Source organism: Haliaeetus leucocephalus, unplaced genomic scaffold (genome assembly GCF_000737465.1).
Source record: "Haliaeetus leucocephalus isolate CR32 unplaced genomic scaffold, Haliaeetus_leucocephalus-4.0 Scaffold1, whole genome shotgun sequence".
Lineage (NCBI taxonomy): Eukaryota > Metazoa > Chordata > Aves > Accipitriformes > Accipitridae > Haliaeetus > Haliaeetus leucocephalus.
This window is the reverse complement of record NW_010972437.1, coordinates 13,303,898-13,320,302: the sequence shown is the minus strand read 5'-3', so window position 1 is coordinate 13,320,302 and position 16,405 is coordinate 13,303,898. Positions and strand designations below refer to the sequence as shown.

At 40.0% G+C, this 16,405-nt stretch overlaps 1 protein-coding gene across 1 annotated transcript; it reads left to right on the top strand.

The window, feature by feature from the left end:
* Positions 1-11,399: 11,399 nt before the first annotated feature.
* On the top strand, positions 11,400-15,912 carry DHRS9 (dehydrogenase/reductase (SDR family) member 9). Its single transcript, XM_010567206.1, has 4 exons — positions 11,400-11,718; positions 13,334-13,592; positions 14,648-14,811; positions 15,686-15,912. The coding sequence occupies exons 1-4, from the start codon at positions 11,400-11,402 to the stop codon at positions 15,910-15,912; spliced, it is 969 nt and encodes a 322-aa protein (XP_010565508.1).
* The last annotated feature ends 493 nt before the right edge of the window (positions 15,913-16,405 follow it).

The window sequence follows — 16,405 nt, the reverse complement described above, 5'->3', positions numbered from 1 at the left end:
TTCCAGTCATTAAGCATCAACGTTTGTATGTTTATACTTCTGTATAAACCTCTCACAACCTCTCATTTTAAGCATATTACAACACATTCAGGTATCAAAGCTTTAACAATTTTACCCAAATAACACAAGAAGTCTTCTGCGTAAAAGATGCATTTCCACAGATTATTTGTGTTACACCACCTAACTTCCAAGCCAGCTGAGTCTTTACCTATTTAGCCCTCTAAAGGAACCACTTCTTTTCTCCTAATGGTATTAAAACTACCCAAATCCTTCATACTGGCAACAGCTGTGTGATTAGCTACAGGTGGGCAGTTCCGTACCAGTGGGAGGGGCTGAGAAGAAGCTTGGCTCTGAAATTACCAGAGCATGAAGGAAATACACCCATTCCTAGATTGAAATGGAGCAGCATAATAGGTGCTAGTCCAGTGGTTCATGATGTGTGTGTCACTTTTAATGATTTCACTTCCCATAAAGTCCCAGTCTTTCATTTTTGTCACTTTTCCCTCCAAACTGGCCTTCAAGAGCTGCTGACTCCCAACCAAACCTTTCTCTCTTTTTATCCTCTTTTCCTGAATTTTATGTGTATATCTCTTGGCACATCACTGAATCATCAGTAAATCAGGCTGGAAGGACCAGTCTCCTGATTAATTCTAAGCAAGGTAAAGTTCAGTTTTTCTTCTTTCATTTTAACTGATGCTTATCAAAGATGCCTAAAGAACTCCCCAGGCAATTAGTGCTTTGCTATCCTTATTGCTAAAATATTTTTTTTTCCTAATGTCTAATCTGAATCTTACCTGTCATAATTTAAACCCCTAGTTCTAGTGCAATCCACCAAGGATCTGGAACATAACATTCCTTTCCACTTTGTAAGTAGGCTGTATTTATTTGAATAATACTAGAAAGTCTCCCTCTTCAGATGAAGAAAGCAACCCATTCAATTTTCTTTGGTAGGGTGTACTTCCTAAACCTCTGATAATTTCCACTGGTCTCCTCTGGATTCTAGCACATCTTTCTTGAAGTGATGAGTGCATAATAGCACTACAGCACCGCAGCACCAGTCTTACAAACACTGAGCAAAGGAGAAGGATTATTTCACGTTTCATGGATCATATTCCTGTTTATGAAACCCAGTATGACATTTGGTTTTTTAACAGAAGTATCACTCCGTTGATTCACATTCAGTTTGTAATCCACCAAAGGCACTCACTTTTTGCAAGCAGTTTGCTACAGAGCCAGTTGCTTTCCAAACTGTATTTTTACAGTTGATTAATCCTGCCTGCTATTGTCCATATTTAATAGCACCTTACATTCTTTGGCCCATTTTACCTGTTTGTTAAGGGGATTTTGACTTCTAGTCCTGTTCTTCAGCATATCTGCAGTCTGTCCTACCTTTATGGCATGATCAAATTTAATAAGGATATTCTCCATTGTGTAATCCACATCATTATCAATATTACTGGATTATACCAGAAGCAAGACAGACCTCTGCAGAACTTTATTCAGTACACCCATTCATTTGGACATTGGTTCATTGATTGCTACTCTATGGATATAGTTTTTCTTGCCTAAAAGTTTCTGATGAGCAGAGACAATTTATTCACCCACTGGTCAGTAAATTCTGACCCCCTCACATTCTGTGACCCCCTAAATTGTGACCAAAATTCCCTGGCTAAGTAAATATGTAAAGCCAAATCACCACTGCAATAGCAAAATGTGTGGCCAGGACTAGAATAGTCACTTACAACATAAAATCACAAGAGCTTTTAACTCATCCCCACATACAGTGAAAAAAGGTACAATTTGAATCATAATTTTTCCATTCTCTGAGACAGATGGCAAATGGGCTGAACAAGTTATGGTACTTCTTTAGCTAAAGTCTCTACCATGAGTACAGTTCCAAGTTCTCTTTCTGCTCTTTTGCATAACAGAGAAAGCATGTAACACCTGCTTCTGTCCAGAAAGAAAGGAAAGCATCATATACATATCACTGTTTCACATGGGACCTATCTGCAAATCATTAAATTTCACTTCAGCTGTATTTGCATCAAGCATATGGAAGAGGATTTAACAAGGGCTTAAATTCCAGGTGACATTCAGTTTGTACTGAAATAAATGTAGCCTCCCAAAAAGAGCAAGCATAGATTCCTGGCAGCTTTAAGTCCCTTGAGATTGTGTTTTCACTGAAGATGAGAGTGACAATTTTCCCCAAGTGGGGAAAAATTTTCACTTACTTCTTCAGTGAAAACACAGAGCTTATTCTGCTCCCTCCCTCCTGCCTTTTGCTGTGTCTGATTGATTGAAATAGTCTCAAACAGAAGATCTCTGAAAACTGTTGGTTCAAATCATCCTAAAGTTCCAGAAGTTTCTTAAGAAAAAAAAACCAGCCAGCTCATTTTTGGCAGTTTTGTCAGTCATCGCGTTCTCAAGACAATGGGTTTTTTTATACGCCAATTCAGTTGTGAGGTTGGAGCTGGAGGTCTGAAAACACAGACTATTTGCTCCATTTACAAAGAAGTTTGACAGTGGTAGCACAGACTGGGGAGCCCTTCACAGTGACATGATTCTAAGGAAAATACAACTTAAATATGCAATTGGCCTAAGGCTGGCCAGTTTTTTTAACCTTAAGTATATGTTTTTAGGAATGACACAGTTAGAGTTAATACATTTCAAAGGCGGCCATCAGTGTGAGAAAAATAATCAAATCACAATGTTTGTATCTTTGTTAAAGCTTTTCAGATTTTTGATTCAAATGATTAAAGCATCTTTGGCTGAATTAGGAATACCCAGAAGATACCAACTGCAACCATACACTCATTTTTTTTTCTGAAAAATAAAGTTCACCACAATGGTAATTTTACTAGCAGTTTGTCCTTAAACATGAAGCCATCATTTGCTTCTAGATCTAGTACTGACTGCTTTGCACTGTTTAGCACACAAGTAATGGAACTGTATAAAGAAAGCTGAGCTAAGAGATAAGCTGCTGATTTTACACTGAAATTAGTATAATTGGAAATGTCACCTGGATTATGAAAACATGTTCTGCCGGAGTGAAGAAGTGATGTTCCTACCTGCTCTGCTATCAGAATAGATCTAAACTTTAAGGGTGGTATTTACACACACATTCCAGCAGCTTTAAAATACTTCACGACTTCATGGAAGTATAAACCTATTTAAATTAAGTGATATAAATCATTTGAACCATACTACTGAATGTGGCTCGCAGTGAAAAGCTATGAAGTGGTTAAAAAGCACCCCCCCTGCGTTTCTGCTTCAGAAAGATAAGGGATAATGTCATATTGTAAATTGATGAAGAAGGCAAGAGTAAAGCAAAGGAAAGTCACTCTCTGCCTGTCCTCTTTCAGCTATTTATTATTTGACTTTGCAATCATAACATCTATACAAGATTTTGTAATGGAACATGGTAAAAATCAATCGGTATAAGAACATCATGCTGGGAAGTCTCATTTCAGCACTTGCTCTGACACTGTATTTTAACACTATGAAATGTATTTTGCAACTGATTTTTTAAGCCTGAATGCTGATGCAGTTTTAAATAATAGGAAAAGTGGAAAAAAACCCCAATGATTGACAGACTTGAATAAGGATTCTAGTTACAAACACTTGCTAGAGCTAAACTTTCTGGAATGATGTCACTTTTCCAATAAAATTGTGACTGTTCCACATTTTTGAAAGGTAACACATTTTTCCTGTATTTTCTAACGCTCAACACATCAAATACTATCCACATACTAACCTGTCTAGCAGGCATCATTCATTAGCTGACTTAAACAGATTAGTATAGCAGATTAGCATGCTCTATTAGAATATTAAAATAACCTTCCTCAGGGTCTGAATGTTTAACTGGGGATCACTTACAACATCTTGAAAAATGCTGTTGCTGATGTCTGCATTAAAAATTATTTAGATAATAGAAATCAGAGGTAACAGAAGGGATTAGATCATCCCATCTACGCCTGTGTGTGCAAAGTACAAACTCTAGAAGCAGAGAATACCTCAGAAGCTGCACTAAGTGAAATAGCATTTTACTCTAGCCAATTAAGGTATGGATGCTGGATTTTTTGATAAACAAAAATCTTTAAGGAACTCAAAATCCAGCTTTAAACAAGTAATACTTGGAAAATGCTAACAAAGGAACATATCCTATAGACTGAAGTAACATTAGGACCTGATCCAAAGCCCTTTGAAATCTTTTTCAAATCACATCTTTATTCAGGTCAGATCTTTATTTAACATAAAGGGGGGTGGGGGGAACAACAATGAAAACTGGCCCTGAAAGCGCTATCCTTCATTTTTCTTTAAAACTAGGTTCCTCAGATATTAATGATAGCATACATGCAGAAATTCATTTTGCTTCAAAATAGAACTTGAATGTCTTGTTCTTCAAACAGTCCCATTTAAAAAAAAAAAAAACCTCACTAACTGTGCAAAGGGAATTTAGCATTTAGCGTAAATTGTTCTGAAGGAAAAATACAGGTACCTTTCAGTTCAGGAAGTTTCATCAGTTAACTCTGAAACATTAAACATGATAGATTTGTTACTCACCCGTGGCTGTGAAAAATCTTGTATCATAGAATAAATTGCAAGGATCCTGTTCAATTAGTCAGTGAAGCACCCAACCATTTCCCATCATGTTTTCATTATTCTAACCCATTTGTCAGAACTGAATCTTTAAATTAGGCATTGGTTATTTGCACCTGGGTCAATAACCATGCGGTCATAATGGTTACAGTTCATTGACATCTAATGGAGGGTTTAAATTTGACTAATGTAATCTCACAAGTCAGGGCACTTGGAAAGCAATTATACATGAGGAGACCAGACGGTTCTCTGGAAAAAAAAAAAAAGCTCACAATGAATGTACGGGAAGAGATTATTATAACATTATTTTATCAGCATTAGTACAGAATTACTTTATTAGCCATGCAATAATTCGGTTACACTGCTGTTCCTGCGGTAAATAGCAACTTCAGCTGAATAATATGAAAATTGGTTCAGAGATTAAGCTAAATTCAGACTAAAAACTTGCTCAAAAGCTTTGTTTTCTAACCCATAGCTTGTCCCTCTCCCCATGGCTTCTAATATTATGCCAGTCTTCCTTTAAGAAGAAGATTTTACAACATGGAAGCTCCTGAGTAGTAAGTAGTGAATTCTCGTTGGAGATGAGTCCTCCATGGATTTTTCAATAAGGGACATCAGTGAGGACAATGCTATGACCTCAGCCAATGTCACCACAGAGTTTAGAGGGAAATGGCAAACATGGTTTAGTTTCCCTCTGAAACCAGTTCTCACTACAGAGAGCCCTGACTGATAGGACAAGATAGAAAGGCAATGCCATAATCTTAGTGACTGTCAGCTCCCCTCAAGTCTTCTGTGCTCTCAAATTTTCTATGATAAAGCCTCATGCACAAAAGTGCATCACAATTAAATGTAGCTGAGCGGAACTCTATTTTTCTTGTTTAGCATCATTACTGTGTTCACAGTGACAGCATAACCAAATACAAACCTGGTGCCTTCTCCCATTTTCTTAACAAAAAGTCTCCATCTATGCTAATGTACACAGCACAGCTTTGAGAATAACACTATCTATCTGAGATGTCACAGTGCTAATCATCTTGTCCACCACATCACAGAGCCAAAGGAAAAAAAAAAGTTACTTGCAGTGCAGGGCACAGGAGTGGAAAGGCTGGAAGAAAAATTATATGGTGGAGCAAAACTCTGCTTTGCTTCATTCTCCCCTGACAGCTTCTTCAGGATCAACGTGGCCAAAGGTCATGCAATGCCTTTGCTTTTCAAGGTACTTGAGCACAGCTCACACTTAGCATGCATCTCCAGACAAGGCTTGGCTTGCCAGAGACAGAATATAATTTTAGCTTTACACAAATCACTTAAGTCTTTTCACTTAAAGACTTTGCTCATCTAAGCATTCAGAAAGTGTGTGCAGAGCCTGTTTCACACTGATAATGAAGTAGATTAAGGCAGTGATGAATTGGAGCTGAGATCACAGACTACCCCAACCTTTTTGAAGGGCTCTGCTCCCTTCTAAACCTCCGCTTCTCTCAACTCATCCTTACAAAAAATCCTGAAGATTAATAAATTCTGACCTGACTTTATGACATGGGCCATAAAAATGAATCTATGCTGAAAAATCATCCATCCGTGTAGAGCAAAGCGGAGAACATAACGCACTCAGTTTTGGTCCCGCTCCCACAGAGTCACCTTCCCCTCTTACAGCTGCTAGTGGAAAAACTAGCCAAATCCACTCCATCTCCTCAAGCCCTCTTGTACTTTGTTTCCTTCTGATGTCCTAGGAAGGGAAAACTCAGTTTCTGTTGCTAGATTCAGCCCTTCAGTGAATGAAGAATTAGCCAGTGAACTGAAACAATAGAGAGCAGGACTTCAGTAAATCAAGGAGACTGAGAAGAGATGCTCCCATCCCTGAATTCCCATAGGGGACACATGCAAAATCTCTGATTTTTGGTAGGCTATAGATACTATTTAGTTCATGAAAGATGTACTGTCAGGAAAATTCCCCTCAGTTGTGGTCTGAGTTGAAGGGAAACATTTTGCTTACAGCTCATGTCATTTTAATACCTCTTTGCACAGGAAGAAAAAGATCACAATTCATTGAGCCAAACACAGTAAAATAACTGCTTCTTCCCTCAATTTGAGTAGCCGTTTATTCCAGCATATTACCATTCCAAATGAAGTTATCCTCTCTTCTCTGGATTTTTTCCAGCAGTTCATAAGAGGAAGTGAATAAAAATTAATCTTAGTTATTCTCGTACAGATAATTTCTCAGTAAGAAATGAAAGCCCACACACTGTTTTGGCACAGGACTCCTCAGCTCTAAACTGTAGTCTATAACCTATTGATCTTTATTCCAGTATGGCCAACAGCTAGTAGCAGCAATCAAATAAAATGCTTCCAAGGCTTTCTAAAGATAGCCAGAAATTTAGCACTGAGTGCTCACAGCTATGGAGGAGTAGGTGGCCACAGTTTTCCAGCCGGTGAATAGACTCAGTCTGCCACTGCAGGCTGAGACTCCAGATGAGCAGCTTGTTGCTGTGTGTTGCACTAAAGTCTGTATGCGAGTACAGCAGCCTGGACTCTCTTGCCTGACAGAAGGCATTGAGCAGACAGCTCTTACGCTTCATTAATTTATTTTTTAACCATTCATAGCCAAATTTATTTCTGTAACTAGCATACAGTGGCTCCGGGCCCAAGAAGCCAGACCCTGGATATTTCACTTGAGTATAATCTCCATCTTAATTGTGCCACTTACAGTGATAGCACCTCGGAGTGTCAGAAGTGTAAGGCAGATCTCAGTATTGTAGTACACTTCTGCTTCTGCATGATGCTTTATCTTCCTGTCCTCTGCTCCTTTGAAAAACAAAGGAAAACACTTTGTTCGCTTCTTTATTTCTCCCAGTTTTTGAAATTTTTTTTGTTATTTTGCTCCACATGCTAGCTCAATTTTTTCACCTGAATAGTATGAAGGTGAAAGTAAAGTGAACTCTAAATAAAAGCAAGTTACAGCTCTCTTTTGGTACCTTGAGGTAAGGTAAGGGACATTGAAATAAAGCAGGTACAGTTTGCAGCTTGAATTAATAGACAGATGACTTCTACATCTGTTCTTGGAGTGTCACTTGTTAAATACTCTTTATGAAATTCATCTAAAAAAATTATCACAGTTATAAAGGTATCTAGAGGACAAAACCAACAAAATTGGGCTGGAAGAGAACAACGTCCTCTGTGACACTCTGATCAGGACAGAGACTGGAGGAGTGGGAAGCTGCAGGGAAGGTCACCACGCACTCACAGTTAGTCAGGCTGGCAAGTACCCACATGCTGTGTCTTCTTCTTTTCTTGGCACCACAGCAGTTACACAAACATGACTTAGTATTCACTTTGTACAATGCAAAGTGAATTTTACACTGAGCTTAGTGATTTGTGATTTATGCTATTAAAAATGGAATTATGTCAATCCCATGAGGTGCGTATGTACATTATTTCCTTCAATGCAGCATGATTTTGAAAGTTACTGTCCTTTCCAAAGATCTTTAGCAAGTGTTCTACATGGAAGCCTCCTTTTTGCACCTAAGAGCAAGACTTCCTCTTTGGATGGCTGAGTTTTATCATTTTTGCTGCAAGCAAAAAGCTGTTTGTCGATGAGAAGTCAATTTCCTTTTTTTTTTTTTTTTTGGCAATCAAACTACATTTCTTCATACTGAAATGGGGAATAGGAGATACTTTCCTTACAGTGAAATAAGGAAAGTACCTCCAAGCACAGAGGGGGTGTTTCTGTGAACATGACTTTCTCTTGTTATGGAAAGTAAAAAGTCCAAGTCGGTGATTATTGGGAGAGGATACCTCCAGGTGGGAGGCTAGCACAAAGAAAGAAACAAAGTTGTTTCTTCTCCCCTGGTCTAAATCATGATCAGAGACAGGAAGTCATGGTGTATTTATTTCTTGGTCACAAAAATATGCTGTACTGAAACTGCAAAATACCATCTGGAGTGGGTCCAGCAGGGAGGCCAGGAGGTAGGCAGCAAGGGACTTAACCTCTAGTAACTCGCATTGTTTCTATAGTTAGCCTCTCACCATCTGCTCTTGGAAAATACCAGAAGCAGGACATGCACTCACTTATCCTGTTGATCCTACCCAAGTCTAGAAGCTGGTACGGACTTTTTTTCTCCATTCCAAACACTGGTGCAAATAAAAATAGCAGAGGTAGCAACAACACTTCTAAAAAACAAAACAGACCAAGCCAGTAAACTTTAAATGCAAACTATAACATTCATATTAAAATAAAGTGACTCACCTTGTTAAAATTAAAAAAAAAAAAAAAAAATCCCTTCAAAAAGACTTCTCTGAGAGTGCCTGCCCTACCCTCTGGGCAACCGGCCCCAGGTCACCTCGCCTGTTCCTGTCAGGAGGTGGCACGTCCCCATGAGCCTGCCTGTCCCCTGCGCCTCCGCTCCCTTTCCCAAACACTCTTCAGTGCCACCACTCAAATGCCTTTGGGGCTTCTGACTGAATGCTGCTTATCACTCTCCCTCCTGGAAACCAGGGAGAAATACATTTTTTTTCTTGATGAGCCCTTTGCTTTTTTCCTTTTTTGGTTTGTGGCCCCTATAAAAAAATTGGAGGTAGATCTTTACATTGCAAAGCTGTGGGCAGGCACTGGACCTGTCAGTCTCCCTGGCAGGCTGGAGTTGGAAACACAGCCTGTACAAAGCCGTCTAACTGAAAACCTTGTAATTTCAGCACTTTATTAATTTGATATAAAGTCCCACCGACCCATTGATTAAGGATCACAGGGACCAGAAGTTAACCTGATCGTCTAAGGCCCATGTTTGTAGACGTGCCTGTTGCCATGGCAAAAACAGGCCTTTTCCCTCAGTCTAGCTAGGTTGGCTTTTATTTTTATTTATTGACGAGGTTGCAGATCAGGCCAAAACTCCGTTTTGTTTCTGCTCATTGACTAGTTATGCTTTGTATCTACTTTATAGTTGACGTAGGGCGTGATGAAACACAGTTCTGCCTCCCCCTTTTCTCTGGAGGGACTCTTCTCCAACCTCCGTCCCTGGGCCCCCTGGTTTGCCGCCGTGGCCGGAGCCTGCACAGGCTTCACACACGCGAGGTGCGGGTGTCCGGCATGGCTGAGCTCCAGGGGCAGGGAGGTGTGGGAGGACGGGAGCGGCAGGGAAACGGTGCCTCTGTGCCAAGGAGGGCATGTCTCCACACAGCCGCCGCCAGCCAGGCTGGCTCTGGCTCTCAGGCGTAACAGCCAGGGACTGCCCAGGCTGCTAGTCAGCTGCAGGCGAAGGAAGGCTGCGAAGGAATATGGCAGCTCCGAGCAGAGCAAGGGATATTATAAAGAGAATGGTAACTTTAATAAGGGTTGCAAGAGAAGGAAAGCCGGCCGCTGTGCTGGGTCTGCTGTGCGTGCATACATATGCAGAGAGAAAAATTTCCTTGTCTTAAAGGAAGTTTGAAATACTACACAGGGGAGGCGGTTACCTAATCACTTCTTCATACTTTCTTCACTACTGATGCTGCAGAGGAAGTTAAGCAACAAAAACTAGCATCTCTGCATTGCAACTTTTGCAACACCCGGGTTAACTTCCAGCCAGCACAAGAAGCTGCATTTCACCAGCACACATATTTATGTAAACAAGCACCATGAGCAGCCACGGGGCTTGCGATAAAAATGGAGATATATTGAACCTCCCATGTCAGAGCAGAAAGCAGTTCTACGTGCAGAAAATAAAAGCAGTATTCCTGTTCCTATTACGATACTTAAAAACATGTCAGGTGTTTGCAATTTCCTTCTAAATTAGGTTTTGCCAGAGGAGAATTTGACCATAGTAAATGCAACTCATTGCATCTTGCCCTGCAGAGACGGATTGTCTGTAAGCAATCTCTAAAAAGGTCTGTACTCCTTTACATCTAGTTAAAATTATTTTTTTAGTCGATTGCATTAAGCATCTCCTGTTTTCTGGACCATGAGCACTCATGAAGAAGTATAACTGAATTGTTTTCTCTAAGCGGAATTTCATCCATCATCAATAGTTACTTACAAGTGCACTATTAAGTCAATTGGAGTATAATCCCAGATATGCAGGCTCTTTCCAAACATATTTTGCAGTACTGATGTTGTCACACTGCCTGAGCTTCACTCCGGCAGGCAAAGTGTTCCAACCTGCACCCTCCTTCCTGTGCTCAGGGACCATCACGTGCACACTCCCACAGCCTAGCTGATGGGGATGTATTTCTTGAGAGGCAAGGAGGCAGTAATTGCTACTCTCTTTCTTGAGAGTCTGGCGCTGGCAACCAAAGGTTTTAGTAAAATAAAGTAAATAATTTTTCGTGGCTAGCATTGCGTACATGTCCACAGTAACAAGAAAGGTTCTGGGTCCTGCTGATCTTGCTTGACCGTTTGTTGCCAGCTGGCTCCAGTCTCACTCTTTAATTTTCTCTGAACTGACACTAAGTTCAGACATTTCTGTTGGTTTCCATTCTTTTTTTTTTTTCTGGTTTCCATTTAATTTTTGCTAGACTTTTCTAGTCAGCATTTCTCCCAGATATGTTCAATGGGAGCTTACTGACCTGGCAGCAGTAACCTAATATGGACAGCATTATTCTTTGTACACTTATTACAATCTCCAGTTCTCATTTCTGCTCAAGGAAGGACTTTGTTTGTTTTAGCACAAGGAGGCCACTGCTCTGAATTGTGCCTGCTTCTCTGAATAGTTGCAGTTAGCCAACTCAAGAAAAAAAAGAAGAAAAACAACTAACTAGCAATCCCTGAAAAACTAGCACCTTTTTTTTTTTTTTCATTTCAGGAGAACGTGTCCAGAAGACTTCAGTAAAAAATGCTTTACTACGTATTATTCTTTCTTGGCATCATCTCTCTGTGGTGGCATTGGAGGGCAAGAAGGAGGATGAGGGTTACGAATCTTACCGGAAAATACATATTCATCACTGGATGTGACACAGGATTTGGAAATATGGCAGCAAAGGTTTTTGATAAAAAGGGATTCCGTGTTTTTGCCAGCTGTCTGACTGAAACAGGAGCCAAAGAGTTAAAAGCTGTGACCTCGAAGCAGCTTCAGACAGTGCTGCTAGATGTGAGAGATTCAGACAGTATTAAAAAAGTGGCTGCAAGGGTCAAAGCTGAAGTTCAGTCAGAAGGTGAGTGCCAGGATATCTGTCTTTAAAAAAAAAAAAAGCAGCAGTTTTCCTAAAAACACCATGCTACGTTCACAGCTTAATTTAACTGACAGTTGACAAGTGTGTGTGCATGTCTTGTCCCCTTCCAGAAACATGGAAGAAGATCTCACTAGAGGGATGTTTTATACATCTAGTTAGTGGTAGGTAACTATTTGGGAATGTGCTCAAAAAGTCAGGCTTATCAATACATCATTGTCAGAACAGGAATCCAGTCCCTGGAACCTTCGTTGGGACTGTTTGCACTCACATGCTTATCTGGGTTATGGCACGAGTGCTCAGCACCTCCCATGCTGTTACCCAGCTAGGGAACAAATTAAATAAATTCCACTTAGCAAGTTTAAAGAGTTTTTATTTTAAGAATTGAATACATATAGTAAATGATCTGTAAGTAATCGCTCATTCTATCAAAAGCAAAAATTACATATGAACTTTATTGAATAAATCTGAATATATTTTGGAATATTGCTTGCAGACCATCTGAAAAATAGAAAAATCCCTTATCTCTGACCCAGCAAGTTGTGCAGTACAAGATGCTGCTGCTGTTACTGATGCTAATTGGTTTCAGTAAAAGTGGTATCGCAGTAGTTTACAAAGGCCCAAGATCCTATGGGCTGAATTCTGCTAACTTTGAGTCTTAAATCTGGTCTATTATGATGTGCCATAGTACCAATTATACTTCATGCTAAATTCCAATCTCCATTCAACCTTTCATCTCTTCATAAAATTGCTTTTAACTTGCCAAATTGCTTTTATTTGAAACTGTGCTTGGTTTCAGGCCAAAAGTGATTTTTTCCCCAAGAAAAACTATGAGTAAGATCAGGCCAGCAAAAGTATTCATTCACACAATTCTAACAGCTGATACAAGAGAAGAACTGGTTTTTCATTTCTGTATTTTCCCCTCCCACTTCTGAGGGCTCAGAAATGTTTTTCAAATCAATCTAGTGGTTTTTCCTTGCCTCCACCTCATTTTTTGGAGCTGGCTGTTCATTTAAAAAAAAAAACCAGTCCTTCCCATTTCCAGCTGGGGCATGTCAGTCAATGTGAGGCATAAGTTCTCTGCTACAACAAAAATGTCAGTGGGGGTAAAAAGAATAGCAAAAGCCTTCCCTGTCACACAGTTCCCATCTTGTTTTCAAACCTTTGAGAAGGATTTTAAAATTTTTTTTGTTATCAAGAGCTGGTCTTTATTGTCCTGGCACCTCACCCATCTCAGAACCAGGGCACACTTACCTGTGTCTCAGGACAATCTACCTGTACCAATATAGTTGGTACCTGTCACCCAATATAGTTGCTCTTTGCCGTACCTGGTCTTCGTCTACTGCCCTTTCCCCCACAAAAAGCCAAAATGCTGTGGCAGGGGGAAGACTACGCAAAGGGTGATGGAAAGCATGGTGATAAAACCTGGACACTGAGAATAAGGCTGAATACTGCAGGACATTCTCAGGCAATTCCTCCAAATCTGTATTGCCTTCTTGGTCCCTCACTGATTTTCTGTGAAGTCTCACCCACTTCAATTAATCTGACACATTAGATGAAAATTTGCTTCCTGACTTTCTTCTTCTTTTTTTCCCTACAGGTCTTTGGGGACTTGTCAATAATGCTGGGATTATGGGGATATCAGCTCCTACAGACTGGCTGGATATTGAGCACTTTAGAGAACCAATTGAAGTTAATTTAATTGGACTCATAAATGTTACAATAAATATGCTTCCCTTGATAAAAAAAGCAAAGGGAAGGATAGTAAATGTATCCAGTGTTGGAGGTCGCCTAGCATTCAGTGGTGGAGGCTATTTTGCTTCAAAGTTTGGGGTAGAAGGATTTAATGACAGCTTAAGGTATAACACTCACTATGAGGAAAGACCACTCTGTTTTTTTTCCTAAGGCTCATATACTAACTAAAAACTGGCACATGCAGACTGGGAGCTGATTTACAATCCTGGCACTTGGTATAAAATTGAAAAACATTAGACACTTTGGACTAATTCTTCTGAAAAGTTCTTTTGCTCAACACAGATTATGCCACTTTTGAAATGGTACAAAGCCTGTTGGGCATGCAAGCTGTCCTCAAGTATTATTGCAGTGTAGTTGGTACTCTTACAGATTCACAACTAGCCTACCTTAGTGTGCACAGAGGCCTTATTGCAGAGGAAGCTCCACTCAAGGGAACTGAGAAGTCTTTGCAATATGAACCTAATTCTCCTAGTTGAAAAGTACAACTAGAAACTTCCAGCAGCCGCCCATCCAGAAAAAATACATACCATGAGTTATCGCATGATAGTAACTTTCGTCTAAGCTTTCTTCTCCAAAGTGTCTTCTCTTTATTATCCTGATCATTAGAGAGATCTAGAGAACGTAGCAAACTAATCCTGGGGACCACCATGGCTTCCTCTTGTAACACAGACAGGGAGCTATTTGTGTGCCTAAATATATAGTGCCATTTTAGATACTGGGACACCCACACAGGGCTGACAGATATGAGGTGGGGCCAGAAGGAACTGTACCGATCTGGAGCATAAGCCAGAAGTTGAGAAGGATTTCCTAACACATGTAAAATGGCTCTAACCTCTTGCATTTAGGCAGCCAGGCAGTCTTACAGACAAATCAGATAACTAATGAGCTACTGCAAGGTGAACTAGGATGGGAAATACACTCTGCCAGCTACTGCACAGTCACTGCCCATGCGTGTTCTCACTCTGTGAAGCAGGTATGAGAGTTCATCCCTCTTTCATTTAGGGATAACAATCTGAAAGTTCACAACCATGAACAAACCTTCACAGTATTTGTGTGCTGGTGTGCCATGTAAAGACAGAAATAAAAGTGTTAGTACAGCAAAAAATCCCAAAGTATTAATAATGTGTAATGTGATTAAATCATTGGGCTGTCTTTACAGGAGAGATATGAAAGCTTTTGGAGTTAAGGTTTGTTGCATTCAACCTGGACTGTTCAAAACAGCATTATCCAATCCAACAAAAATTATGAAAGAGAAGGAGGTTATTTGGAATAAGCTTCCCCCTGATATTAAAATGCAATATGGAGAGGACTATTTTCAGAAAGGTGAGGCAATTTCCAGACATTTGTATCAAAAGAAGCAATGCATTTCTTGCTGAGAAAGCTTTGCAAAGTAGCTTTATATCTTCTAATCATTCTGACTTTTTGGAAAGACTGTGATGGGAAAAGTTACTTTTCAAATGCATCTGTATCACAGTATGACTATCTGCACTAAAGACTTGTTCTGAGAAGCTTTATTCAAATCTCAGTTGATGATTAATTATTCGTGTTGGCATGAAGCTTTTGAGCAAACTCCCAAACAGAAAAACTTTTATCTGATAATGTAATCGATGTGCTTGATGTGTTTTTCTGTCATTATTGTTTATTTGTTTAGTAATCAAATAGGGATCAATTCCCTTTGCTTCTGCTGTCCCCAGTCGTGATGAAGTCACTCAGGACCTGTCTGACAGACACTTGCTAAGCCTGCTTGAACAGGGGCTGCTTGTCTTTCGATCCTTGGACTTTCTTGTCCCTCGATTTTTTTCTTTATAATTGTGTTTCATGACTTTCCACAAAGCAGTTTCCTCATTACAAGAGACTCATTTACAACTACAGCACTTCAGTTTCCCTTTGCCTCTTATATAGTTATGTTTATTCTGAGCTACTGTCAATGCTGATTGCCTATCCTCAGACCATACAGGCCCAGTTTTGCCATGACTGTTCCACAATTAAGGGTAACTAGGCTGCTTTTGGGGTCAAGGATATCACAAGGTCATTACGGGCAGGGACTTGGTCCTCAGAAACTGCTACAAATTCTTGTGTAGGCAGAAAGAAGAAATACCAGTTCCTTAGTGAAATTGTACAGATCAGTGCAGGGGAAGAGTTAAAAGTCACCTTGCCTGGCTGTCACTAAATGATCTTCTTTTTTTGAGCTTTACAGATGCAGCAAAGAAACAAAAGCTGTCCAAGATGTGTCTTAACGAGGACATTTCACCGGTTGTTCAGTGCATGGAGCATGCCCTAACCAGCCTCCATCCACATGCCCATTACATTGTTGGGCAGGATGCCAAGTTGTTTTGGAATCCCCTCTCAAGAATGCCAGCAATCATACAAGACTTCCTACTGCTGCAGAACAGAGTAGAGCTTGCAGTTTCCCATGCAAAGTAAATATTTGCCGATATATATCCCCCATCACGGACAAGGCTGATTCTATAAGATCTGTCCTTTATATTGGCATGATACAAACTATGTATGAAATACACATGCATTCTTTATAAACGTAAGAGATATATCTATTCCTCCAATATCACTACTAGTAAAAAAAAATATTTCGTTTTTAACATGTAAACCAGAAAGAACAAAAGAACTATTAAAACTTTCAGAAATGACTAAGATTTTTCAGTTCCTTCACCTTTAAGGTGCTCTGTTTGAGAACCCTTGGGGGCTCCAGTTTTCACAAAGATCTGTAAGAAAAATATCCCAGGAAAATGGGGAATGTGGCTTTAAGTGCTGACAGCAGGAAGAGTTCGGTCATCTCAGGCAGAGGAGGGAATGGAAACAGGGCCTTCCTCTGGGAGAAGTGAACTCTTGCAATATAAACTAGGAAGGAGGGCAGAAAATCCTCTTCCTCATGCTGCTTTCTTCAGCAGTCACCCCTGTT